The 27,399-nt window shown below is 37.6% G+C and overlaps 1 protein-coding gene and 1 non-coding gene across 2 annotated transcripts; one reads left to right on the top strand and one right to left on the bottom strand.

Moving 5' to 3' along the window:
* Positions 1-3,152: 3,152 nt before the first annotated feature.
* ELF7 (hydroxyproline-rich glycoprotein family protein) lies at positions 3,153-27,399 on the bottom strand. Its single transcript, XM_089820310.1, has 12 exons — positions 26,004-27,399; positions 24,216-24,284; positions 23,877-23,984; positions 23,584-23,767; positions 23,297-23,376; positions 23,022-23,141; positions 22,803-22,908; positions 16,517-16,603; positions 16,336-16,407; positions 13,595-13,666; positions 13,339-13,506; positions 3,153-3,828 (listed from the first exon to the last, which is right to left on the bottom strand). Exons 1-12 carry the CDS (start codon positions 27,077-27,079, stop codon positions 3,700-3,702), a joined length of 2,271 nt encoding a protein of 756 aa, XP_089676436.1. The 5' UTR covers positions 27,080-27,399; the 3' UTR covers positions 3,153-3,699.
* On the top strand, positions 21,024-21,097 carry TRNAN-GUU (transfer RNA asparagine (anticodon GUU)). Its single transcript has one exon. It is a non-coding gene; the product is annotated as a tRNA-Asn (tRNA).

Here is a 27,399-nt window from a genome sequence, read left to right as displayed (position 1 = left end):
AACTTTATGAGAAATTGGAAGGCAAGAAGAAGAGAGCTGGAGAATAGAAAAAGATAAGGGAAAATGTTGTGTGTAATAGAGAATGATGAACAATTACAATACATTTTGAAGAAATTGGTGCCCATTTTGAAAAAGAAGACAAGATGTATACAAATAATGAGAGGTCTCTATGAGGAAGTCATTAAAGAGATAGAGGAAGCAATGCTAAAAGTTCTAAATGAATATGTTACTTTGTAGCCTACAACACCAAAAGGGAAAACACTAGAAGACATTACTATTTTGGATACACCTAATGAGAACACTTCAATGTTCATTAATGGAATTCAGGTAACAGTTGACCCCTTTGTTGACCCTTTCAAAGACCAATCAGAATTTCCTGTTGGCAATTTGATTAGTGACAATGTTATAGAATACTCAAATGATGAGGAAGAAGAAAAAGGAAAAGGACACTATGGAAAGGAAGTAAGAGTAGGTCAGAAGGACCTAAGCTTTCAGCAAAGTGTAGAGACTCCTAAAGAACTTTCCTTGATTTTCATACCAACAATGACACCCAATGTTGAAAGCGCCAACTCTAGTCGACAAGGACAGAGAAAAGAGGATGACGAACAAAGTATGACAATCACTGTTTTATTAGCCCCTCAAAACAAAAACAAAAAAAGACAAAAAGGCAGAAGAAAAAGACGAGGAAAGAGAAGAGGAAAAGGGGAAAAAAAAGGAATAGGAGGAAAAAGATAAAATGGATAAACATACATCACAGACTAAGGATGAACATAGTCAAGGAACAGAGGAGGACAATCACAGCAAAAAAATAAAGATTTTGCACACTTCAAAGAAAACAAATAAGGACGCTCCCAATACATCTCAATCACCATTTGAGAACCTATTAAGAGACCACTTAACTCCAAAAGTTGACTTGGTGCAAAAACAACTAGACACACTTCTCGAGGCTAAGTCTTCATACGATAAATTTGCTTATGCAGAGTAATCAGTATTGCAAATGGAGTTAGAAGTTCATGGGATACAAAATTTAAGAACTTAAAGAAAAACTTTTCTGACTATATGAGTCTTTTAGGAAATCAATCAGCTTTGTACATTTGTATATGCATGTTTGGGCAATGGACTCAACTTGCATTTTGTAGTAATCACAACTCTTAATAGAGTTGAAGATTCTAACAAAGCTTGGTCCTCTAACAAGGACAAATGCACTATACGGATGTAATAGACTCCTAACAGGATTAATACATTTCACAAGAGACTTTTGATTTGTAGATAATTGTGGGTACCATCCCCAACAGGACTTTCCCTTGGCCAAAGTTTCTCCAGTTAACAAATAATGTTGTTATGAGTTTCATTGTGTTATGCTTATGTTTACTTTTCAATTTGATCAATACAAGTTTAAAAAGTGTTGAGGACATCCATACTACAATGATGTAGTAACAAAGTTTTGGGATGCAGACCTTGAAAGTGCCAGCTTAGATGCAATTGTTCAAGATCTTACTAAACTCACTACAAATTATGATGATAATACTTATATCTCGACCCATGGTGCACCTAGTACAAACGGAACAGCTTCAGATTCAAATGACTTTAAACTTGCAATAGCTGAAGATGAAGACGACTTTTTTATGATCCTTACGATTCTGATTATTGAATCCTAGTTGATGAAGCATGGATTACAATTCAATTTTGGAATTGTAACAATTTTCCAATCAAACAAAAAGATCTGATTTTCATTGGAATTGTGAACATAGACGTATGTACTGTCTTATATGAATATTTGTGAATTATCAATTGACATTTAATATTTATTTTGATCAATGATGAAGTATATTTCTTTATTTTTTTACTTATTATTATTATTTTTATTTTGTGTGTATCTAAATACACCCAAAACCCCTCCCTAAAAAAATCACATCTACCTACAGGGTTCTCATACCTGCATCCGCACCTCAGTAACTTAGCAATAAGAGCACCAAAAGAAACATTGGGAGTCAGGGCCAATAGTATGGAGAAATAGTTTCTACTCTGAAATAATATATAATCATCATTCTATCCTCTGCATTACAGGCCGTTGCTCTTTCTGATTGTTATTAACATTTCTTTCTGCACTCTCCTTGACACAGTATCCCTTCCACAAGTAGTCCACTTGTCTCGTTACATACATGGATTTGAAAATTGGCTGATGTCCTTCCTAAGAAACTTCAGTTTCAACGTGGCTGAACATTTAGCCTAGATTTGGCTCCACGACAGACTAACGTGTAAGAATCATACGCAAAAACTGAGTACTTCATGAGCCAAAAGCAGTATGGACTAATCACCAAAACCACTGTAAATATTCTGCACATACAACAGACCATATTCCCTTGGAGGTTTGTATTATGTTGTAACTTCCTATAACAAATAAACACAGGATGCTGCACTTCTGTGACAGACAGATTTTACAACAAAGTCATGCTTGAGAAACTGCTGAGTGTGTTCCAAAAAGTTCATCCATGTAACGTATACCCTTCAGAAGTTTATACATACCTTCCTCGGGTCTACATATCAACAGTTATTCAGATCTGTTACACTAGAGAGCTAGCCCAAAAAGAGTCTTCAGTGTTTCAATACCGGAGCTTCAGGATCTTACAAATGCCAGGGCAATTCTAGCACTAGCTAATATTTTCCTCTTGTTGTTTTGTTTGCTTTTTTGACAAATGTATCATCCATTCAGAAAGGACAACTCTTAGGTTCTCCAAAACAATTTAAATCATTGAAAATTGGTCAAAATTTTATTCAAAAGCAGAATAATGAGGAAATTGACATAGAATAATCAACAAACTTAAAATTTGAGAAATTATTATTAGAAAGACTCACCAAGATTTTAAGACTTCAAAGTTACATGGGCATAGCTGATATCCTCAAGACACAAAGATTCCAAAGCACACATTTGTTTTTTTCATTCATGGTTATCAAGGAATGATTTTCCAATGTTTTTCTATTTCAGACCATCCATATTTTTGATTGATCAAGTTTATGCTCTGCGTAATGTCAGATGGTTAGGGTAAAAAACCCCCATAAATGATTTGGAAGAGACTTGGGAACATATTATGAAAGATAACTGATTTCATTTTTAAAGTCTTTTACAATTTTACCACATGAAACAAAATATATAATCCCTTGGCTAAATGTTCATAAAACTTTATTGTTCCATATAACATTATAAAAATTGGTACAATAAACAACAGATAAGTAAAATTTGCCATCTCAGTAATCTCTGGCCATTACAATATCTCCGAGTCTACACACTCGCGGTTTTCAAGATAGAATCTGACAGCCACAGAGGATATATCAATATAAAAGCCTCTGAAATGCATTGGACAAATATTTGCATTTGATGTTAGAAGCGACACAACATGTTTCTGAAATGCCCGAAGCGCAGGTCAAGGAACCAGTGCTAGCTACAAATACAATTTGTTAGAGGTGTAGCTAACCTCATAGTTTCTAATTTTCACAGCATTTCTAGTAAATGCAATCTATTCACGAGTACAAAACTACTCTACGGGACAACATTACATTCCACGTGTGTGATGTTTGTAAGAAGCGGATAGACTTATACACATATACAAGTACCCATAGAAAAAACAATTGATTTGTTTTCTTCAATACTCCTTCCTGTATAAAAATTTAAAAATGCTGAGCTTCATCTTGAGTTCAAACTTATTCAGACATATCTTCCTCTGGGCTTAGATTAGATTCAACTATTTCAGTTCGTCCAATCTTATGTCTAGATCGATTAACGTCTTCATCCGGTGACCTGCGTTTCGAACCAGTAAAACCTCCATGACCCTGAAAAAGACACAGTTCAAACAGATGCCTAAATTCAGCATACTGATAACAGAAGAGCAATAGCATTCAATTCTTTAAAACATTAGAGGTATACAAGAAATCATACTTCTACAAATACAAGAACTGAGATATTCAATGTTGCACAGGGACAAGGTTACTTGGGTACTTTAGGGTGCGGGTAAGGGTACGGCTATTTTTCAAAATAGTGGACATGGCTAGTAGGGTACCTCAATTTTTTTATTAAATAATTTAATATTTATAGAAAAGCTGAAAATATGAGTCATGAAAATGGTTTTTCAAAACAGAACAGTGATAAAGTTTGCAGATGACATGTACAATTTTCAGTTTCAGAAAACCAATATGTTTGTAATATATGCTAAATGTTTAGATGCATAACAGAGAAGGCAAACTTTAAACATGAACAAGATCATAAATCATATACCAATGATAGATTGCAAATGATAAACTTCTGACTTGAACAATGATAAAGTTTACAGTTAATCAGTATTGTATTGTATCATTATTTCAAACCGATTGCATATTGAATTCATCTTGATAAACAAGAAGCCGATATGCAAACAGAAACCCGAAACAAAAATCCAAAATCTTAGTCAAGGTCCTCAGCTATGACACTCTCCACTGAGTACCCAGTACTTGGGCACGTGAGTACATGTCGAAGGGTATGGGTATGCGTACCCATGCACCATAGGAGATATTAAGTAGTGCCTTTACAAAGGATCAATTTTGATTCAAGAGTCTGTTTGGAGTAATAAATTTTCTTCCTACTTATGCATGTGTTTTGTCAACTGCATGGTACCTACCAAAAGAGAAATTTCATAAACTGAACTAATAGGGGAGAGGACCCAATATTTAAACACCCTAACTTTGCGCTTATCAAAATCCTACATGGAAATTTCAAATCACTCCCAAATTCCCAATTTTTTAAAGCCACTTACTTGGCGAGCCGTCTTCTTATAACTAAGGTTTCAAGTCCACATCATCAATTATGATGCCACATGCAAAGGTTGTGCATAAAGGGTACCCATAATTGCACAGCTGATGTGCTGATGTGGCATCACATCATTGGTTATTTTTTACAGCGAAGGGTAAATTTCATTCAATTCTGGGTAGTTATCATTGTACTAAGAACTTTAAAGTCGCAAGTATTGGTACAATGTTGTCCAGAAAATTTGAACATTAAGTCAATAAGTGTAGGTATCAAGTCAACAACTCCCATCACGACTATTGGAACGCGTTCAAGTACGGGGTCCTCTCCCCTATGCTCTAGCTGAATATTCATGCAAATTGCTATGAATTGCCTACATTAAAAAGTGTTGTCTAGTTTTAGTAAATGTTTTTGTATAATATCACTTGTAAATTGTTAATGCTGAAAAAAAAAGATTTAATGAATTAGAAAATTTCACAGACAATAATAGTTGATAACAGAGAATTTATTTTTCTCTAAAATGTTGTACTGGTAAAATGTTTCTCTACTCTTCAATCTCTGGCTATGTACAAAATTTACTAAGCTATAATAACATCAAAGTAAAAAAATACTATCTCTTAATTGTTAGTCGCATGCCCCAGTTACTCTGCTGCTGTCTGTTTGCTCTTCTCACTGTTAGGGTTGCTGTAGAGACTCAGAGTCTCCACAGGTGCTCCATTCCATTTTAAAGCCAACCTTTGCAAGCCTTGTCTCAGATCCTCCCTCTTCATCTGTGAATAGATCTGGTGTTGGGAGGAAGGACGCCTGTTATTACACAGCATAGGCCCCTGGCTCTGTCCATAAGATCAAAAGATTTCTTCCACAGGAGGAAAATCAGTTGAAAATCGTCATAGAACAGACCCTGATTGAAGATTGTGTTTCGTACAAGAGAAGCCATGATCTTATCTGAAAGTTTTCTGGTACCAGACCATCTCTGCCTTTCCTCCATGCTTGGATTCAGAACAACTGGTAGCCCTTCAGTGACTACTCTCTGTGGTTCATTGGAAATGGGCCAATGGCTATTTCCATTGTTAGTTTTTCTTCCTTAGCAGGATTGTGCTAAAGCTTTGGAGTCTGAAAAAAGAAGCTACGGCGATTTCAGTCTGGATTCAAATGTATGCCCTCTCTATGGAAATTTGAGGTGAAAAGATGTTTGCCCTGATTGGTACCATCATTTGTAGGTATATTGGGGTTTCGAGAGATACATAAGAAATTACCTCAGCAGTTTATGCCAGAATTTGTGTGGAAATTAATCTCTCACAATCTCTTCCTACTGAGTCAGAACTGACTGCAACAATCAGGATGGATTCAACAACTTGACTATAAGGCTCTTCCTTTCAGGCGTAGACTATGTCTACAGCATTGTCCCCTGGCCCAACACTACCCCTCCCATCAAGCTCCAAAGCATGATGCTTCTGAAGTCAATCCCTCTTCCTCAGTGCACCTGAAGCATCCAGAATCGGACTTCTAATTTCCCTGAATCTCAAGGTGATCCCATTCATGATGGTTTCATAAAACTGACAAAAAGATAGAGAAAGGAAGGTATCAAGCTATTGGCTCTCAAAGTGTCTAAATGGAATGTGATCTTCAATACCTTAGTTGATCAGAAGGTGGAGCAGAATATGGCTATAGCTGAAGAAAATGCTTTAGAGCAGCCTATCCAAAAGGCCATTCCCCTTGTGGATCCCAGTTCCCAGAATATGCATCTCCGTGATCAAGTTGCCTGTACTAGCATTATCGAGGAGGGTATGGAGATGCTTACACCTGCTGACCTTTCCAAGCCGAATATTGGTATGGGAATTCCCAAGAAAAACAGGGAAAATCCTTCTCTTTAATTGTCCGGTTATAACTTCAACAAACACCAAATTCTTTTATAATTCAGTTGTTTGACATTTTGTCAAACACTTTGCAAGCAAGCTCTGATACCACTGTAAAAACCTGAACTGGCTTCCAATTTGCACAACTTATTGTTTTTGCAATTTCCTCAAAGTCTACTAATTATTTTATTTTGTTTTTCCTTTGTAAATATAAATCAGCAACTTCAAGAACTTTAAAATGAAAACATAGATAATCAGACTGTAACTGAATGATATATTTGAACACAACTGATTACATTAATCTCCAGAATCTTTTATGATTCATTTATTCCAACTAAGTTGCAAAGAAACTGTAAATTTAATTGTCCCCAATGAAAAGGAACCTGGTGTGAGCAGTTAGGAAGTCCCACGCCAAATCTGATTCCCCAATTGTGCTGCAGGCAGTCAGGCGAGACTCACAATATTGCCTAGTGTGCCATACGACCTTCCAAGGAAAATTGCAGATGATTTATATGCAGAGCAGGCCCATTCAATCCTAACGCACACCCCGAATTGCTTCAGAAAACTGATCACAAGCCCTTAATTTGCTCACGTGGCTGGAATGGAGCATCCATGCAGCTGGTAGTAAATTGCAGATCCTATATTAATGCCATCCAGCTCCTTGGTTGATAAATTCGGTTCAGAACTCTGCCGGAAAAAATTGCTATGTAAAACACTGCCTCCAAATGCAATTTGGCAGTCTTCTAATGTCAAATTCGTTTCCCAGCTTGCAGTCACGAACATGAAAGAGCAATTTGATTCTCTACAGAAATTCAGACAATAACCTCACACCAATCTCCAAGACACAGTATGAACGGTAGGAGAAATGCAGATTGTTATACCTCAGCAATGATTTGCGGCAATTCACGAGCAATTCCCAGAATTATAAATCCAATCTCCCAATCACAGGAAATCACAGATAGGAGATTTAACCAATGAAATCACTATACATCAGCAGTGACCCCGGACAATCTTCCGAAACTCAGAAACTCATACTTCAGCAAGGGCACACAAATCCGAACTCAGGAAAAAACCGCTAAGACACAAAAGCAAATATATTTTCAAGTGTGCCTTTCCCAATGAAATGAGCTCTCGTTTATGATCTTTCATTAGCCAAAGTTTCCTAAAAAAACTCCACTTCAGAAATTGTGGAAGTTTCCCAAAAGAACTCAACACTAGAAACTTTCCAACATACTTTTTAGAAATATCTCTTAATGTCATTATTCTAATAATATAAATATCATTATAATAATGCAGCTTAATAATTATTGAATAAATAAGAGCCCATGCAATTATTAACCTGATTTATTGCAGGTGACGACCAACTACCTAGCCACCCACTGCACTGGCAAAAATAGCAACTGCCAATAATAGACTTACTAAAAATGGTAAGTTCACAACTAAGACCCACAAAACACCCTGTCAGCTCACGAGGGTCACTATGATGAGCTAACTCCATCAACTGCATGGACTTGCCAAAAATGGGGACATTACATTAACTCAATCAAATCAAGAAATGGCTAAAGAACAATGCTTCTATAGGAGTGGTACCTAGGAACTGATAGCATCTCAGAGAGAGAGAGAGATCGGAGAGAGAGAGAGAGAGATAATATTTAGCGAAGGAACAGTTAAGCCCTTGGACTCTTATCTTCCCCATGGTAATTAATGATTATACAAACATGGAATATCAAGTGTTTAAACAAAAAAATCCCATCAATATGCTGTTTGACGACCTTTGGAAAACTCAAAGACTGACTTCCTTGAAGAGACAAATATGACCTTGAATTATATGGCACGAACTATATAAACAAAATCTGGAGAGGTTCTGACATATGGCAGTGGCCTCTCATGCTGCTTCTAGAGGTAATTTTACAGCATAGAACTCTCTCACTTGGACTGCTCTGAGTAACACTGCCAGTAGGGATGTCCTAACTTCTTTAAAAACAATGCAACTTCTGCCTTAATTGCAAACACTAACTTCTGCGGTGACATATAACAGTGGCCTCTCATGCTGCTTCTAGAGGTATTGTTACAGCATAGAACTCTCTCACTTGGACTGCTCTGAGTAACACTGCCAGTAGGGATGTTCTAACTTCCCTCTTTAAAAACAATGCAACTTCTGCCTTAATTGCAAACACTAACTTCAGCGGTGCACAAACTCTTGATGGGCTAAGAAGCCAACGGTCAACTGTTCACTGTATAAGTCAAACTTGGATTGATTGTTGCGGGGATTTCAATGCAGAATTTTCCATCAAAGATCAAGACAGTGGGCTTCCTTCCTTAGACCCAGGAGACCATTTTATGATTGCACAAATCCAGGAATTAAGTCTGGTTGATGTGACTGATCCTAGCTCAACCTTCGCCTAGACCAATAAATGGGCTGAACATCATTCTGGAAAAATTAGATTTGACAGATTTTTGTTTGAGGTTGCCCTGACAAAATGGAGGCTAAACATGCATGTTCTTGATGGCCCTATCTCTGATCATTCAACTCTCTTCCTTGAAGGTGGTATTCATTCAGATTTTTATCACCATCACTTTTTGAGATTTTTTGGCTTCAAAGGGAAGATCCCAAAAAAACCTTATTCCCATTTGGTGGAAGGAGGGATGTCCTAAACACGGCACGGCCATGTTCAAGATTCACGGGCCATTGCATTTTGTCAAAGATCAACTCAAAAGATGGAAAATGCAACACAGATCAGATTTCCAATACCAAAAAGATCCCTTGCTTTCTAGGTGGACAGAAATCCATCATCAGTTTAAGACAGGTGTCATTACAGATCATTTGAAAGAAGAAGATGATTCAAACCACAAAGCTGTTTAAGATATTGATAGACAAGAGATTTACTGGAAACAGCGTACCAAAAACTATGTGGCTTCTTGAGGTGGACAAGAACACTACCTTCTTCCATAAAACAGCTTGTCACAGGAAGCCAAAAATTAATCTTATAATGATACAGGATTCTACTGGTCGCTTCTTTTCTTCCCTCAGAAATGCATGAGCTCTCAAGTGACTCCTTTTCCAATTTATCTATTGCCAGTCATAATTTGGATAAGGATTTTCAACAAGTGGTTCTAAATGCTACTCACAACCTTGTTACTGATGAGGATAATCTCTATTTGATGAGTGCTTGATTTGGATGAAGTCAAGAAGGTGGTTTTGGCATGAGCACTAGCAAATCTCCAGGGCCCAATGCCTGTAGAATTTTTCCAGACCTTCTGGGATGAAGTGCAGTTCAGCATTCTTGAGGTGGTTAAAGAATCCATCAAAAGAGGGAGGATGCTCAAAGCTTTGAACCACACTTTTCATTGCACTTATTCCTAAGGAAGAAGGCTCTCAAATTGCCAATTATCGCCCCATATCACTGTGTAATGTCATATATAAAATGATTACTCAGTGATAACTAGAAGACTTTAGCCTTTGCTTCATAAGATTATTTCTCCAGGACAAGGAGGCTTTGTTGAGGGGAGACATTATCTTGACAGTGTTGTAACAGCACAAGAAGCTATGCATTTGCTACATACTTCTAATCAAAAAGGGATGTTCATTAAACTTGAAGTCAAAACCTTACAACAAAATGTTCTGGAGATATATTGCAAAGATTATGTATGCTTTTGTCTTCTCTCAATATTGGACGGACTAGGTGCTAAGTTGTGTCTGCTCTCCTTCGTACTCGGTTCTTATCAATGGCATCCCTTCTTTACACTCCAGTGCCTTGTATGGTTTAAGGCAAGGAAATGCTTGTTCTCCCTTTCTTTTTCTCATCATGGCTAAACGATTAGGCAGACTATTCTCCCAAAAGAAAGCTCAAAAGGCTTTTAATGGATGTAAAGGTTGGAGAGTAAATATTTTCTCATCTATGATTTGATGATGATATGGGGCTTCTGGGGTTGCTTCCTGTCTTGAAGCTCATGTGATATCTGAGACCCTCCAATTTTACCTGTCTGCTTCTGGTCAAGTTGCCAATGCTCAGAAGTCCATGGTGGTGTTTTTCAATGCTGATGATCCTCCAATTTTACCTATCTGCTTCTGGTCAAGTTACCAATGCTCAGAAGTCCATGGTGGTGTTTTTCAATGCTGATATTAGTCTTCAAAATCCTATCCTTGCCATTTTTGGCTTCTCATAGGCTTCCTTATCCCTCGAGTTTCTTTGAGTTTCCCTTCAGTATTAAAAAACCCCCCATGGGTATTTGGCATAGCCTCTTGGAGCATATGAAGTCGAAAATTGACCACTGGACTAACAAATGGCTTGGTTATAGGAGTAAGCTAACTTTTTTTCAGTTTGTTATTCAAGCTATGCCTCCTTATACTTTATAGGTTCTCTATTCTTGATGCCCCTTCTATTTGGAAGGATCTTGACAATATGACTAGAGAATTTCTTTTGAATGGGGCCAAAGACTCTAGAAAATGGGCTCTTGTTAAATAGGACAGAATCATCCAGCCAAAGAGTGCCAGTGGCCTTGGTCTTCAAAGGGCTGACTTGAACAAAAAAGCTTTGGCTGGAAAGCTTTACTGGCAATGGATTTGTTCTCCTACATCCCTCTTTAGCAGAGTGATGATTAGTAAATACTTTGGTGGGATTAATGCGGAGGATGTGAGCTGGTATCCATTGGAAGGTTATGGCTCTCTAGCTTCAAAAGCTCTAAAGATTGGTTCCAGCCTCATCAAAGGAGGCCTCTTTTGGACTGTTGGTAAGGGGGACAAGGCTCTTTTTTCAACAGATGTTTCGGATCAGCATCCCCCCATTTATTAAGGACTTCCCTGTGTAGCTTCCTATCAAAGTGGACTAAGACTGAACGCAATATAAAATATGGACATGTTCAAAACTACAGATATAAGCAGTTAAAGAATATTCACGAATGGCCTGTATATTGTCTGTTGCCTCCTCTTCGGTAGCAAGCAGGAACTCCTGGGGTTTACATGGTAAAAGATGGTTATTCGATTCTTCTTGCAGCCCACTCTAAACATCTTCCATTTATCTGGACTGGAATATGATTTGGCAGCCTAAAGGGTGGCCAAAATTATTTGTTTTTGCTTGGTTGTTCATGAATCAGAGCACTCTCACTTCTGAGAATCTTCATGAAAGAGGGATTCCAGGTCCGACCAGATGTGTTTTATGCAACACTCAAGAGGAAACTTGCAAAACCTGGGCAATATAGTTTTCTTCTTTTATGATTAAAATTTTTGGAAACAAATGCACAGACAATATTGTGCATAAATGGAAAAGACAAAGGTTCGGCTCCAAAGCTTTAGGCACTAGATGAAAACATGGTCTTAATTTCATATGGGTGGCAAGTATGGGTGGAACATAAGAGTGAAATATTTTAAGGAGGCTTACAAACTATGTGGATGTTGTGGCATACCATCTGGAGCAAGATAACTTAAGACAGTTATGGCTCATGTTAATCCAATTCTATGGCTGAGGAAAGGCAATGTGCAATAAGAGCTGAAAATATTAAGAACCGTTGAGCCAAAAGATGGTTTCCACCTCCTACTGACTGGGTGAAAATTAATACAGATGGTACTACTCAATGTAATCCTGGGAATACAAGTACGGGCTTCATATGCCAGGACTGTAATGGTATTGTTATACACTGGGAATTGTAGGGTTCAGGAAGGGCCACTAGCAATGGGGCACAAGTATTAACCATTCTTTATGGGTCTTTCTGGGCCGTCAGCCAGGACTACAATAAAGTCATCACTGAATCTGATTCCCAAAATCTTGTGGTCCTCTTTATTGTATGAGGAATTTCCCCATTTCTTCATGGCGATTGAGGCAGATTATTTCCCAAATTAAAGATTTATGGAGGTACATCCCTGATGTTATCCATGTCTACCAGTCATGACCAAAACCTTCTGGCTGATTTTCTTGCTAATCAGGTTCAGAGAAAGATAGGATTCAATGGAACATGACAATGAACCATGTGAATGAATACAAAAATCAGGTCAGCGAGCATCTGAAAAACTGTGCCCTGGAAATCTGTTGTTTCCTGTTTCAGTTAGCACCATTTGCCCTGTCTCTGGGTGCTTCTTCTTCTTTTGCCTCCTGCTTCTTGGCCTTTGTTGATCTCACACTGTTTGAAATCTTTGATTCTTAGTAAACTTTTCAAATCTTTCCCGGAATTCACAGTTGTTAAAAGAGATTTTAAAATATTATCAGATTGAATACATAGCATAAACTAATTGCAGCAAAGCCAGCATAATGGCCCCGGTGTATTCTTGCCCAAACTCTGGAATTAATAGACTCATAAATTATTATCAATCAAAGGCATGTACCAGCCTTAAAATAGATGCATCTAACATATAGTTATAATGGTGCACATTTCCACCATTGATTTAATGCTCTTTTTAATATTTCGTGAAAATATACATAGATTTTTTTGTATACTCTGCACGCCAAAACTATGGGGTCCTCAACAAGAGCTAGACACCATACCTAAAAAAATCCAGCCCAACAAACCTTGATAATAATTTAATACACAATACAGTTGAAATGCCAAATGCCATGCTTAAGAATTAGAAGATTCAGATTCTCATCATGAATTCTAATAAATGATACTACTCAGAAGATGGAAATCTTTTGACATTGAATAGGAGAAGCCACAGAAGATAGCCACACACCAAATTCCAGAGCTAAATGAATTTCAAACAGACTAACAGATCATTACCTCCATCAACCTTTCTCTCCCAGAGCTTCTATCTTCTTCCTCTTTGTGTGTACGGGACCTATTTCTTACAGTCACCCTTGAAGGTACAGGATATGGATTTTCAATATCATCACTGGATCTCCCCTCCTTCGCCCTTCTTTTCTGTAGGGAAAGCCTTGTCTGAAGGGGCTGCATTCAAACAAAATCTATTTAAGTACATGCAAGCACCGCTTGTGCATCTTTCACATAAAAAAGATAACAAAGAGAAAAGCATCACCATATATGTAGCAGCATCCTCGCCTAGTGTTATAATATATGTTGCTGCATTGTTAGCATCATCTGGACGCACCTGCAAAATAACATGCTGCATTTAATAAGCATTTATGACCTTCAATATTCAATTTAAAAAAACAATAAACTGAACTACCAAATAGCTGTTCTTTCAAAAATATGGAGCCTGGGCCTGGGTTGATGCAAATAAACTCTACTCCCAAGCTTTACATGGTGGCCTGCTACAATGACTATCAAACAAGTTATTGGTTTATGCAGGATGTGGTCGGGTGTCAACGAGCATTGACTAAGTTCACAAAGAACATGAGCGTAGTGAGATTTTAAGCGATTGCACAAGCTAGGAAATTGATAAGTTGCAGAAAAGCGTACATATCTTAGCAGTGAAATCGTCACCTTAGATAACCTTCAAGAACTTGGACCTCTCGCCAAATTGCAATAGACCTATAAAAGTTGTGTGCTATAATGAATAGGGTACTGCATGAAATTAGAGCTCTGAGAAATAAATCTTGAAGCAAGGACATAGCAGTGTGGATAAGTGAATCATGTTCTACCCATTTGAGTTTTGAATTTTGAAGTTGCTCAATGGTTGTAACTTGTAATCATAGGCTAAGTCACAAGGTTCGAATTCGAATTCGAGTTTGTCAATCATAAAATTCGGATGAAATTCAGCAAGGGTAAAAATTCGGAAAAAATTTGACATAACAATATTATTTTTAAAATAAAATAATATTATTATAAATAACACTATTATACTACACACAGTTTAATCCTGATAGCAATATCACAATATTATCCTACATTCCATAAATTCGGATGAATTCTGAAAAGGATAAAAATTCGCTTAAATTCGAACTTAATGGATGAAATTCGGCGAATCTTGTGACTTAGATCATAGGAATTCATCCTAAAAGTTTACTATCATCTTAGTGCAATATTTGGACCTCTTGTCCATGTTACAGAAGTAATGCCAGTTAAATTTATAAGTGTTTATGAGGGAGCCTTTGCAATAAGAATAAAAGCGTAGATCATAGGAAGTCATCCTAAAACTTTACTATCATCTTAGTGCAATATTTGGACCTCTTGTCCATGTTACACAAGTAATGCTAGTTAAATTTTTAAGTGTTTATGAGGGAGCCTTAGCAATGAGAATAAAGATGTTTGTCAATTACATTAAAAAAGAATGCAATTCCATGAACCTCTAATACTGAACAAGTACATCAAGTTACATGTCATATCTCCTTTTTCAATCAGCATCGTGGAGAAAATCTCTATCCCCATTTAGTATAAGCTAAAGAATTGTGCAAAGGAAATTATTTTCAATATTTTCACATTAGAACCAATCACTTTTGTTTTTTGGGCAACTTAGATAATATTATTTAATAAATTGAAGTGTTGATAATATTATTTAATAAATTAAAGTGTTTCTAAACACATAAATATAAAAAAACAAATTCATTGTTCAAATACTCTAGGGAAATTTTGGTCCAAAGGCAATTCCACGAAGGAATTGCACAGTGTGTCAGTGTGATGACTTGGAGTTCTGATGCAAATTTCTCAAGTTGGGTGTAGATTCGCACACAAATTTAACAATTGGCATACGGTGAGTTTTACGTTTGACCTTCAGAATTTATTGCTCTCTGCATCAACACCTTAGGCTAGAACTGGAGCAACATTTTGTGGAGGAGATTGTCAACATTATTTCCGGCCATCACCAAGCCCAATGTTGCTGATATATATGTTGCTTCTACATATCTTGTTGCTGATTATGACAGATCTGTACAATTCAGTGAGCCTTTAGGGGTGTCATACTTTCCTATTTATTGCTGGCATCACCCAATTTGAGGGGGAACTACAGAGTAAAGGATTTCATGAAGGTTGCAATCAGTGTTTGGCATATTTTCATGACATATTGGTGTGGAACTGTGTATCAGGGTTTTTGGACATCACCATTTTTCTAATGACCATCCGCCATAATTTCAAGGTTGAACACCCCTCATTTATTGTCGATTGCCCTATTCAGATGGTTGTCATTAGAATTTTTGGACGTGTTTGAACTGTACAGCAGTCCATGCTTGGCTACAGCAGCCTTCATAAAGCTGTTCTAATGAGATATCAGTGCCTTATCTGATCCTTTTGTTCTCATCACTCAGATTTGCATAAGTCGGTTCCATATCTGCATTTTTTGTAAGAAGATTTGACATTTGTAAACACAGAAATATTGTTTTTGAATAATTTGTGTCCACGCTGTACTTGTACAATTGATGAAATATCAGATTACTGCATACTGCAATCTTATGTACTGAATCATGCATCCAATGCTTTTCCAACCATGTATTTAAATGTAACAAGCAGATTTGATCATTTCGGGGCAAAAGGATTTAATGTTTTTTTTCTAACAAAGTTGAGTACTCCATTTGATAAGTTCCAACAATCTGCAACACTTCCTGATATTTTATTTCCTTTCCAGTTTGCTGTTTCTTGCTCAGAAAAAACAGAAAATAACAAAAAGTTTGAAAAGGGTACCATTTCATTACAACTTCTATTCAGGAGCTCTACAAGGATCCAAAATATTCTATTCTATGGCAGTGGGATCTTGTATAAGTTTAAAATATTTTTAATGTATAATTTTTTAAGCTCTTTTATTAATCTCCCCACTTATGAGAGGAAAAATCGGAATAAACAAAAGTAACACCAATGTCATTCACTTGGGAAAAAATTGATACATACATCCCAGTGATACTCCCTCAGCCAGGTGTAGGACATCTCTTCCTCATCCTCATCATACATGTCTTTCATGAGCTGCCATTTATTATGAAAATTGTTAGAACTGAGCATGCAATCATGAAAGAGAAAGAAAATGCTAAGGAACATCAAAAATAGGCATTTATCATGAACTCTTTTCACATGCCTCCTCCACTCCAGGGACCATGTATGCCAAAAATGTATCTTTTTTTGTTGAATTTGTGCCAGAATTAACAAAGCTCTTCATTATAGCCTGCATTCAGATAAAAAACGAGGTAAGAAAATTTGTATGGTTGTAATAACATCATGATAAAACATCTAATCCATTTTGAGCTTTAAAAAGAGAAGCCTTCTCCTACACAACAGTTTAAGATTAGAACATACTACACTATTTCGAAATAAGGGATATAAATTATAATATATCACTAAAAAAACTCAATGTTTCACTGATTAGATAACAATGCAATGTAATTGCCATGACTGTCCATAAGAGAGAAAAAGAAGAATTTAACGATGGACATAAGAAAATGATTACCAAAAAACAGCCAAGAAATGCATATTTTGTGTTGTTATAAACGCAGTAAGGGACCTCTGTCAGGGTTTGGTGCACGGTAGTCTGAGCAAAGAAGAGTAGATTAGTTTTGATTTCTCTTGGTAGTGTGAGATTTTTGGCAGGGTTAAGAGTTGTTTTTCAGTGAAAATGCAAGTAAGAGAAGGAAATGCCTAGCTTCCCCTAGGAAGAATTTATACAGAGTAATTATAGATTCACATGGCAAATACAGTGGTTGGTCAACAATGTTTTCCCCCAAGACTGACAAAAAGATTGGGTTGGGGGTACTTATGATTTGTACAGCAATTACAATGGCAAGGAAAAATTGCTTTCCCCTAAGAATGAAGAAAGTTTGCAGATACTTGGAACCAAAGGAAGTCTGCACAATAATGAAGCTCCACATGAACATCAAAAACCTTGACAATAATATTTGCAAACTCCTCTCTGAAGGTCTTATCTTTAGCTTTTGTAGTTTTCAAATGTTTATTGATGATTTGACTGTGTACAAGAAAGAAATGGAGAATATTTCATAGCCATCTTTGCTGATGAGTCAAGAGGAGGAAAAGTAAAATTGAAGACATTTTTAAATATGAACACATTTACAAAAAAGGATATATTGGCTTTAAAACCGTCATGGAAGAAAGCATTCAAGAGCTCATCTGGATACAAATGTATGCCTTAGCAATTGAAGTCTGATCATATTATCTCTTCCATTTCCTATGGAATTCGGCGGGCATATTTGTGTGTTCCACAAACAATTTCAAGAAAGGCTGCTAACCATGCAAGGAAATGTATTGAGTTGGACCTGAATGAGGTGAGGCAACTGAATGTGAATGCAGTCTGTCTAAATGCAGAGCCTATCAGAAGTAAGGCCATTTTGCAAGAAAATGTACATTCACAATGCAAAAAAAAAAGATTTTTCCCAGCCAAATGGGGTTTCTAGTACAGAAGAGGAAGGATTCCACAAGACCTAGAAAAAGCATACAGCAATTACCATGTGGAGGAAAGTGGGCATAAATCCCATAAGTAGAGAAAGAAAGCAGAAAATCAGCGCTGATGAACAGAAAAGAATCTTACAAAGGTCGGTGGCTTCAAAGGAAAAGAAATTTGTAGAATATTATGATTTCAAGAGGAATACTTATAAAGGCATACTAGAGCATACATAGGAAGCAAAGGCATCACAGGAAGGTCATTATGAATGAAGCTCAAGATGAGATAAGAGGAACTTAAGGAAGAGAGAAGAGATAGAAAACTCGATTAAGAAATGAAAAGAACATCCCATAGTTCAGTCAACTTGTGGAAAGAACCTCAAACTGGCCAAAGCAATCAAAATTAAGAAGAAAACTATGCTAGATTGCCAGAAGGTCAAATCTCCACTGATGGAAGTACTTGGAAAAAAGTAAAAATGCAAATGCAATTTACGAAGCTTTATCAATGAATATTAGAGGAATGCATGACCCTTCCAATAAAGAGCTATTAAAAGCAATAATAGAGCATACAACCATTCTAAGGTAACTAGGGTAATAAGAAGCCAGATGGAAAGATATGGCAGATCAATATGGAGTAATAATGTAGGATAGTGGATGCTATGGGTCAGGTTGACGTTTAATCATATCATGGATTCTTGGCTCTCAGAAATAAAAAATTCAAATTCAGTAAAAACTCAGTAACCCAATATTTTTATTCGGACTCTGGGACTTGGCATGTAGGAAAGTTACATTAGTACACAAAATAAACTTAAATAATGCCTGATATAAAAAATGAATTTAGAGAACGCCTATGTCGCTTTTGGTCATAGTAGCATAACTCAATATCAGATTGACTTAACAAAAGAACTATAAAATTTAGTTACTTGGAATCTAATCAGTAGGCTAAAATAGTTAGATAGTTCAACAAATTATTAAAAAAATCTAAGTTTTTAATTTCAAGCCAAATAAATAGAAGCTCTGCTTTTCAACCAGGCACAAACCAATTTCAAAGCCAGAGCACATATTTGTGGGCAGAAGCCCCCAGTGAGAATTTAAGGACAGTTGCCCCCAGTGGGATTGAGTGGTGGCAGCCCAGGGACATTCTCTAGCACAAGACAAGATGGGATCGAGTGTAAAGACGTAACCTACAGGGTCAAAATAAGATCTTTGAGGCCACAAAGATCTTCATGTGCATGAAGGTTTTCATATTTTTATGGTTTTTCCCCAAAAATTGCTAAATATTTCAATCACTCAACAATATCATATCACACGACTGAGATGCTAATAGAATTTGGTCAAGAAACTGGCAAAAAACTTACAAGTCACGGGCGAAATTCAACAACTCACAAGTCATTCACAAGTAACCCAGGCGCTATAAGTTTGTGGATGATGCAATGCTAATTACCAAGCCTTCTATGCAGGAGTGTAAATGTCTCAAGGAGATTCTGCAGAGTTAGGAAGTGTCTTTGACACAAACTATTTATGCTAGGAACTCTAGAACTTTATGAATATAGAGAATAGAAACAAAAAACAAAAAAGATTTGCCGTATTTTTGCTTCTGAAACTGGAGGTCCATAAGGAGATCCAAAAAAAAAAAAAAGGCCTCCCCAAGGCTCAAAGCTCTGAGGAGAACTGCAATTAGAAATGATGTGTAGGCCAACCTAGCTTTGAAGTGTGAGATCAAGTGGTAGAGCCCCAACCTTCAGGGCCAAACAAGGGCTTTGATGCCACAGGAATCTTCATGGTGCATAAAGGTTTTCATATTTTAATGGTGTTTCACCAACCATTACCAAATATTTCAATCACTCAACAATAATATAACACATCACTGAGATGCTAATAGGCTTTGGTCAACTCAAGTCTTTCACAAGTGACCCAGGCTATAAGTTTGTGGATGATGCAATGCTAACTACAAAGCCTTCTCTGAGGGAGTATACATGTCTCAAAAAGATTCTACTGAATTATCAAGTGTCATTGAAACAAACTATTTATAGTAGGAAATCTATAACTTTGAATATGGAAAATAGGAAAAAAAAACCCCCAAAATTTTCCCATATTTTTGCTTTCTACATTGAGGTCCATAAGGAGATCCATTTGGGAAAAAAAAATTGCCTCACCAAGACTCTGAGGGGAGCTACAATTAGAAACGAGTACACCAACCTAGCTTTTAAGTGTTTAGCTAGTTCAGAGACAACATAGAAAGCAACTTAGGTTGGAGCACCGTGATGCGTAGGATTTACTAAGACAACAAAAATCACAACATTTCCACAAGGCTCAGCTTAATGTGGTTCAAGTTATATGTTCTATTCAGAGGGCTCTTGTTCAAAAGGTTACCCTTAGACAGAATCCGCGCTTATGGAAGGATGCTTGGCTTGGTGTTTATGCAATCATGTGGCATCTTGAGTTAAAGGGAACTCTAGAAATGGTATCCAACAATTGCAGAAAGTTAAAAATTACTGGATGTCTGAGGAGTGTGACCATTGGAAAGAAAGGGTAAGGAAAGCTGTGGGATGTTTCTGAAATCAACCAATCTCTTTCTAGGTGACTCGAGCAATGGCTGATGTGCTTTAGGGTTCCTTGCAGTACTCTCTCTGGCTAACTCAATTGGAAAATAGAGTTTTTTTGACCGACTACATGAAAGCTCTACCTTATCAGAAAGAGGATATCAATCATCATCTTCTCTTCAGTGGAATGGCTTAACTGGCAGTTTTGAAAAATCTTACTTGAAAGCTCAGATACCGATACTTGCTGGTTTGGCCTGGAATCCGAAGCGGATGTGGACGGAGGTGCTGGTACAAATGGAAGCTGGGTGGTTGCTGCCTGGATGCCACCCACAGGCATCCAGATGCGGACGGAAGCCTGTTTTTAATAAAGATAATTTGGCTCTTATTAGTTTAATAAATTTATTTATTTGTCAGACATGTGATTTGCCATTAGCTTCTGGGCATCAGCCCGTGGAGGCAACTGGAAGCCCCTGGAGGCCACCCACAGTCATCCGGATGCGGACGGAAGCCTGTGGGTGGCATCCGGGCAGCACCCACAGGGCATGTGGGGGTTTCCAGTCGCCTCCATGGGCTGACACTGAGAAACTAATGGCAAATCATGTGTCTGAAAAATAAATAAATTTATTAAACTAATAAGAGCCAAATTAAACTGCTGGAATAGCTCAGTTGGCCAGAGCGTGTGGCTGTTAACCACAAGGTCGGAGGTTCAAGCCCTCCTTCTAGCGATTTAAGTCTGTATCTTTAATAGTTGTATATTCAGTCCCCACCATCTCTATACATCATAACTTTTGCCAATAGTGGCATGTTGTGATGGTTAAGTTGTTGCGTTGTTATCCTTGCAATCAAGGTTCAAATCTAATGGGGATGAGGTCCCCCATTTGTGGCCTCACTGGTTCATAGCTCCAGGTCAAAGCGTTTACCCCTCTTTGAAAAAAAAAAAAAAAAAAAAAGAGCCAAATTATCTTTATTAAGAAACTTCAATTTATCACATACCTACAGAACAAGAAATATGGAGGCAGATGTGATTTCAAAATGGTAATAAATTTAGTGATTGAATAAGGGTAACGTACCTTGAGTCATGGATTGACTATGGATAGGATTGAGGAGCCCATCAAGGTTCTGAAAGGAAAACTGATCATGTCAATAAATTACTGATGGAATGGGATGTTATTGCCTCTAAAATGATTGTTCTAAGGTTGTTTTGTGGAATGAACCATCAGGATCATAGGAGAATGAAGTTGTTTCCAAGATACTCTACATCAGGGTACCATCACATATATCAAGTTGTTCTCTTCAATGTCTCCATCGGAATCATGCTGCTGATCAAGACAAGTAATATTAGTGAATTCACACCCTCGGGGCATGTACAGTTTGTATATATTATATCTTAATTATGTGCCAGCAGTCCATTTCCATTGGCTCTGCCAATACAAATATATGTGATCAGGAGGGCTTTGCTGACAAAGACAAATAAACAAGTAAGAAACCATGCTTAGCATAATGCTTGTCTTAATGAGCCCGTCCTTTGTACTATAATGCTTTCATTTTGTTTTGCTTCCTAAGGTACCATCACATAAATCATAATCTTCTTTTCAATGTCTCCATTGGAATCATGTCACTGATCAAGACATGTGTCTAGTAATATTGGTGTGATTCACATTTACCCTAAGGATATGTACAGTTCATATATATTATATCATAATTATGTGTCAGTAGTCCATTTCCATCGGTGCTGACAATACAAATATATGTAATTAGGAGAGAATAGGTGGCAAAGGCAAATAAACAAGTAAGAAACCAAGCTTAGCAGCTTTCTCTTTAAGACCAGGAATCTTTTAGAGTCAATAAGTTTATAAGTTTCAGAAAAACAAAAAAGGGCACAGATCTTTGACAGATTTACATAGAATAATTAAAAAAATGCACAGTTTCTTGACAGATTGACGGAATGAATGCACTGTCTAAGAAATTCTGTCAGAGTCACCAACTGGATTGACTTGGAGTCTGAACTTCCTTCAAACAAGAACTGGAAGCAAAGCATGTAAGGGACAAACCAGTGACGTAGAATAATATTATATTGAGTGATCCTCAAATGTGGAAGTTACTCTCATATAAACAAATGTTCAAGTTATAACATCAAATTATGATAAGTCCAAGGCTGCAAGAGAAGCAACCATACTTCTAGCAAGACTGCTGACAATTGAAGCCATTATGTCAGAATGAGACATGATAATAGTATGATAATAGTCCTGGCAAATCTATAGTAGATTTCTTGAAATGAATAGCAATCTATAGAAGACATTATCTCACCCCCATATCACGTCATATTAACAATTAAAGTGCCATGTACCAAAGAATATAATCTGGTAGTCTCTAACACTGCAACCATTTATGAAAACGTTAAAAGGGGATGAATAGTTCATCAAACATTACCCGAGCCTCTATTTCATCACGAATAGAAGGTTCCAACTTGCTAAACATTTCAGTATCTGCTGTTGCTTCACCATCAAATGACGCAAGAACAAGTTGTTCATTCCAACTGCCAATATAACTTACAATCAGGCATATTCTGGTGACAAAATTACCACAAATGAAATCAAACTTGCTATACAAACTACTTAATTAATGGAAATGTTGATATAGAGTGCATACCGATCCAAATCAGGAAGAAGTGGGAGGACTTCCACTGGCTCCAGACCTACTTTAGTCTGGTGAACTGGGCGTAGTTTGGATACTCTAAATGACTCTTCAATTGCATCAATTTGTCGTTCCCTGTGAACAAATTAATTGTTCCATCACTTTCATTTTCTTTGTCACATCTAACAAAAATACTGCTGCAAAAGAATTCTCTTTGTAATATGTCAAAGCTTTCGAGGTATTGTAGTATCAAAAGGTCTAAGAGTATCCACAATCTCTTTGATGCTTGCCTGCTGTTAAGGTTTTCCAAAAAGATATCACGTCCTTCCCTTGTTTCTCGCAACTCCTTGGCTTGTTTTATCGTTAAACTCTACAAGTTTCAAGAATCTCAAGATCAATTTTTTTCAGAAGCTTTTAATTTGAATCAATACCTTCAAACCATGAGAATTAAAAAGAAATCTTATATGTAATAAACATTGCAATACTCCCATGATTCAAACTTCATATTGATTTCCAGACATGAAGATGAGAGAAGACCCTTAAAAAATAATCATGATTGCAGGACAAGAGAAAACACCTGCTTCGTAGTAACGTCAAGGCTGATTGGAGAAATGTATTGTGTTTTCACCAGCCAACCAACACCTTTATCAGTCGGCCTTTCCTTTCTCCTAATGCCATCTTGTCTACTTGGTGTTGTCATCTCATCATCTCGCAAAAGTTCCTCATCTTCTGGAGCAATAGGTTGCTTCTCACTTGTAGGACTGCACACATTGAACTAAACTCTTATTACATATTTCAAAAAGAATATCCCGTGGCCAAAAATATAATAATAAAAATGTTTTAAAAAGTTTTCAGAAAAAAGCATCTTACTTGTATACACTGATGTCAAGGAGATCAAGTGGGATCCCAAGATCTGGTTCAACAAATAACTTTGGCTTGTGCATTTTCTCTAAAGATGTGATCGTGTATTTTGTGTATCTGCAATATATTCATGATGAATGCCAAAATAGAATGTGAAAGCAAAAGAAAACCTGCAATCTGTATGTGCATATGCCATAACTGAAACTTGAATGCAATTCCAATCAAAAATAATCAATCAACCGTGATGAATTGTTCAACAAGCCAACCATGTCAATGCCTTAGTTTGCAGTTGCACCATTCAAAAAGTATAAGAGAGAGAGTAGAAGAAAACGATGAAATAATGCTTACTGATCTTTATTAGTATTAAAGGATAATAATTTTGGTTGTGCTGTTGGGTCTGGAAGCTCATTTCTGAACCTGTAGAACAATAAAATAAATGGATCAGATATGTGATCTGACTGCTAAAGTTATCTTTTACAATTACATCAAATAGAAAACCAACCATAGATCAAGATTCATTTCACTATATATTCTACCATAGATCCATTAAACTAACTGAAACGCATGTACCAATCTGTGAAAAGAGACTACATTGAATGTAGAGAGAGATCCAATTCATATAGTTGTTGAAATTTAGGGGAATGGAAAAGCTTAAAACAGGAGGAACAAAAGAAGTTGACAGACGTATCCCTTACAACCTTAATAAAACAACTAAGGATCTCTCAGCAGTATGTCCAACAATTAATGCATGCAAATGTACAAGAACGTCGATGAGCACAAACTAACAGAAAAATATCAGGCTTGTATTGAGTTTCAATTAAAATAAAAGGCCTAGTTCAAGTTTATAACTTCTACTACCAGTATAATAAGGTGAAGAAAATTAGAACATAGTAAAGTCTTTGAAAATGTATGAGTAGTTCTGACATTTTTTTATATACATGACACTAGTCAATATCAACAATTTGCAACCATAGCGGAAAAATGTACGCAAAAAAAAGAATGTCAAGGACCGCACGCTGAAAGAAAAGATATCAAAATTGTATTAAGTCCTTCAACAAGAAAAAGTAGTACACGAAGTTTAATTACAAATTCCACTTACAAAATATGGCACAAAACCTTGATAGGATTCACAATGACGATGTTAAAATTCTAGGTAATATTACTAATCAAGCAGTCCAGCATCCATAATAGAGCAGGCAAGACCGTCAGCAAAGATTCCATTCAGAGAGAATGGATCTTTCTCTGTGAGAGAAGATTAGACTACTGCCTTCCTAAAGCATTAAACAAAGCCCACTCAAGCACTTGAATAGGCTTATCTGAGTTGCCCACGGCATTCAAACTGCTCATTGACTGAAATTAGATTGAAACCCTTTTTCCCAACAATGCTGCCGGCCTTCACAATTCTTATTTCTGTATGCAAAGATTTTGCAATCATCACGATTTGTTCTATATTACGTGCCTGTTTTCTAGAATTTTATCAATATCATAGAGATAATTTATATGATTATTACCCCTTTTGAGCAAGGATGTAAAATGGGGTGCGGTTGGTCGATGCAAGATTAAAGTTTTACCTACGGAAACATTAAAAAGTGTGAGGCCATTTTCTCTGGAGGAAAGTGTGCGGATGCTGCAGATGGGTGTTTGAAGGTTTTCCAAGGCTGGAGAGATATTTTAAGATTTATTTCTGCAAAATCAGAAACCTCTATTGGTGCAATGTGTTTTACTATTTCTCATAAATTACACATCGATAGTTTGAACACCTTTTACTAAAAACTGTAAGAGAGGCAGTGAATTTTATTTGGCGTGAAACCGTCTTCAGACAAACTACTAAAATCATGGAGAACTTAGGAGCCTAATATTGAAATTGAGTATAATCCATACTGTGGCTTAGGTTTCGTCAGTTTCCTTCTTGTATCTACAATACTCTTCCGTGAAACTTATGTTGAAGACTTCGACCAGCCAAAGATACACCAATAATGCAATTCTCTGAATACTTAGTTTGAAAAAATTACTACAGTAAGGACCTACGGTGAAATTTTATCCTGCATTTCTAGATAATTTGAGTCAGCCGAGATATTCTCAACGGTGGCAATAACAAAGCAAAGGTATATAGAACTAAAAGAAAGTAGCAATTACTTCAATTTACACAAGAAGGTAGTTGCTTTCTTCAGTTTATTATCCTTGTCAGCAGCTAAAAACTGAGGCTTTCTGTCGAGCCTCGCGTCTCCTACGCCTCTTGAGCCCCCTGCTGCCTTAGGTGTTGATTGTGGAGGTGGTAAAGCTTTAGCTGATGACCCCAGCTGGGTTTTCCGCAAAACGGCAGCCTGAGACTCTTTTTCACGGCGTTGTCTGTCCTTCTCCTTGTCTTTCTCCTGCTGTTTTCTCTGCTCATGCTCTCTTTTCTTGCGCAAGTGCCTTTCTTCCTCGGTCTCAACCTTGGCTGGCAGCTGCTGCGAAAGCTTTGCAGCACCGGCAGAGGGCTCTCTATGCTTAGGTGTCATGCTGGGCTTAGGCGGAGCAGCCCATCCACCGCGTGAAGGAGAAGGTTGAATATGATTAATCTTGTGGGTCTCCTTGATTAGATGAGAATTTGCAGAGGCGGGGGCGGGGGCGGAGGGAGGAGGCGGAAGAGGGAAATGTGGTGGCGGAGGAGGGGATTGTGGAGGGGGAGGCGGAGGCGGGGGCGATGCTGGGCGGTCATGGGAAGGCGGAGGCTGCGATTGAGAAGGAGGCGGAGGTGCATAATGGGGAAATTGAGAACTAGGGTAATAAGGAGGATGTTGCTGTTGCTGTTGCTGTTGATGTTGCTGTTGATGATGCTGATGCTGGTGTTGAAGGTGGGGCAATGGTGGAGGAGGAGGCTGAGAATTCTGGGGAGGGAGAGGAGGAGGAGGAAGGGGAGGCGGAGGATAGGAGGATGATCCAGGAGGAGGAAAGGCATGGTGCTGCATAGGGGGCACGCCGTAGGGCGGAGGTTGCATCATGTGGGATGGAGGAGGAGGAGCAGGCGCAGGGGCAGATCCATAGCCACTGTTAGGACGAATAGGGTTGTAGGGAATTTGGGGAGGGGCAGGGGCAGATCCATAGCCTCCAAAGTTGTTATTAGGAGCCGCTCCATACTGAGGCGGAGGCTGCCTGTATGAGCCCTGACCAGGCGGAGGGGGAGGAGGAGGGCGTCGACCTGGACCAATGTTCTGATAAATCGACGCCATAAATCAATCTGTAATATTGATTTCTCTCCACTTCTATCTTAATCTGTCTTACACAATAACAAAAATCCTGCCCAACTGCATACGAGCATTTCAAAAGCAATCCCCACGAGACCGTGCCTCAAACCGAATATATATGCTTCTGTCAATATTGGCTTTCAAACAGGTAGTAATCTTGTTACTAGATACCGAGTGATTTCGTTGCTTCGATTTGTATCAAACCATCTTTTCCGAAAACAGCCCAGGATTTCTCTGCTACCATTCCCAATGGTTCATAAATCGTCCTATGGTTCCCGACGAATGTAATTATATTATTGCATGCC

The sequence above is a fragment of the Cupressus sempervirens genome, chromosome 3 (genome assembly GCF_028749045.1).
Source record: "Cupressus sempervirens isolate cs-2001-9-10 chromosome 3, ASM2874904v1, whole genome shotgun sequence".
In the NCBI taxonomy this organism is placed as follows: Eukaryota; Viridiplantae; Streptophyta; class Pinopsida; order Cupressales; family Cupressaceae; genus Cupressus; species Cupressus sempervirens.
This window is presented reverse-complemented; position numbering and strand designations above follow the sequence as displayed.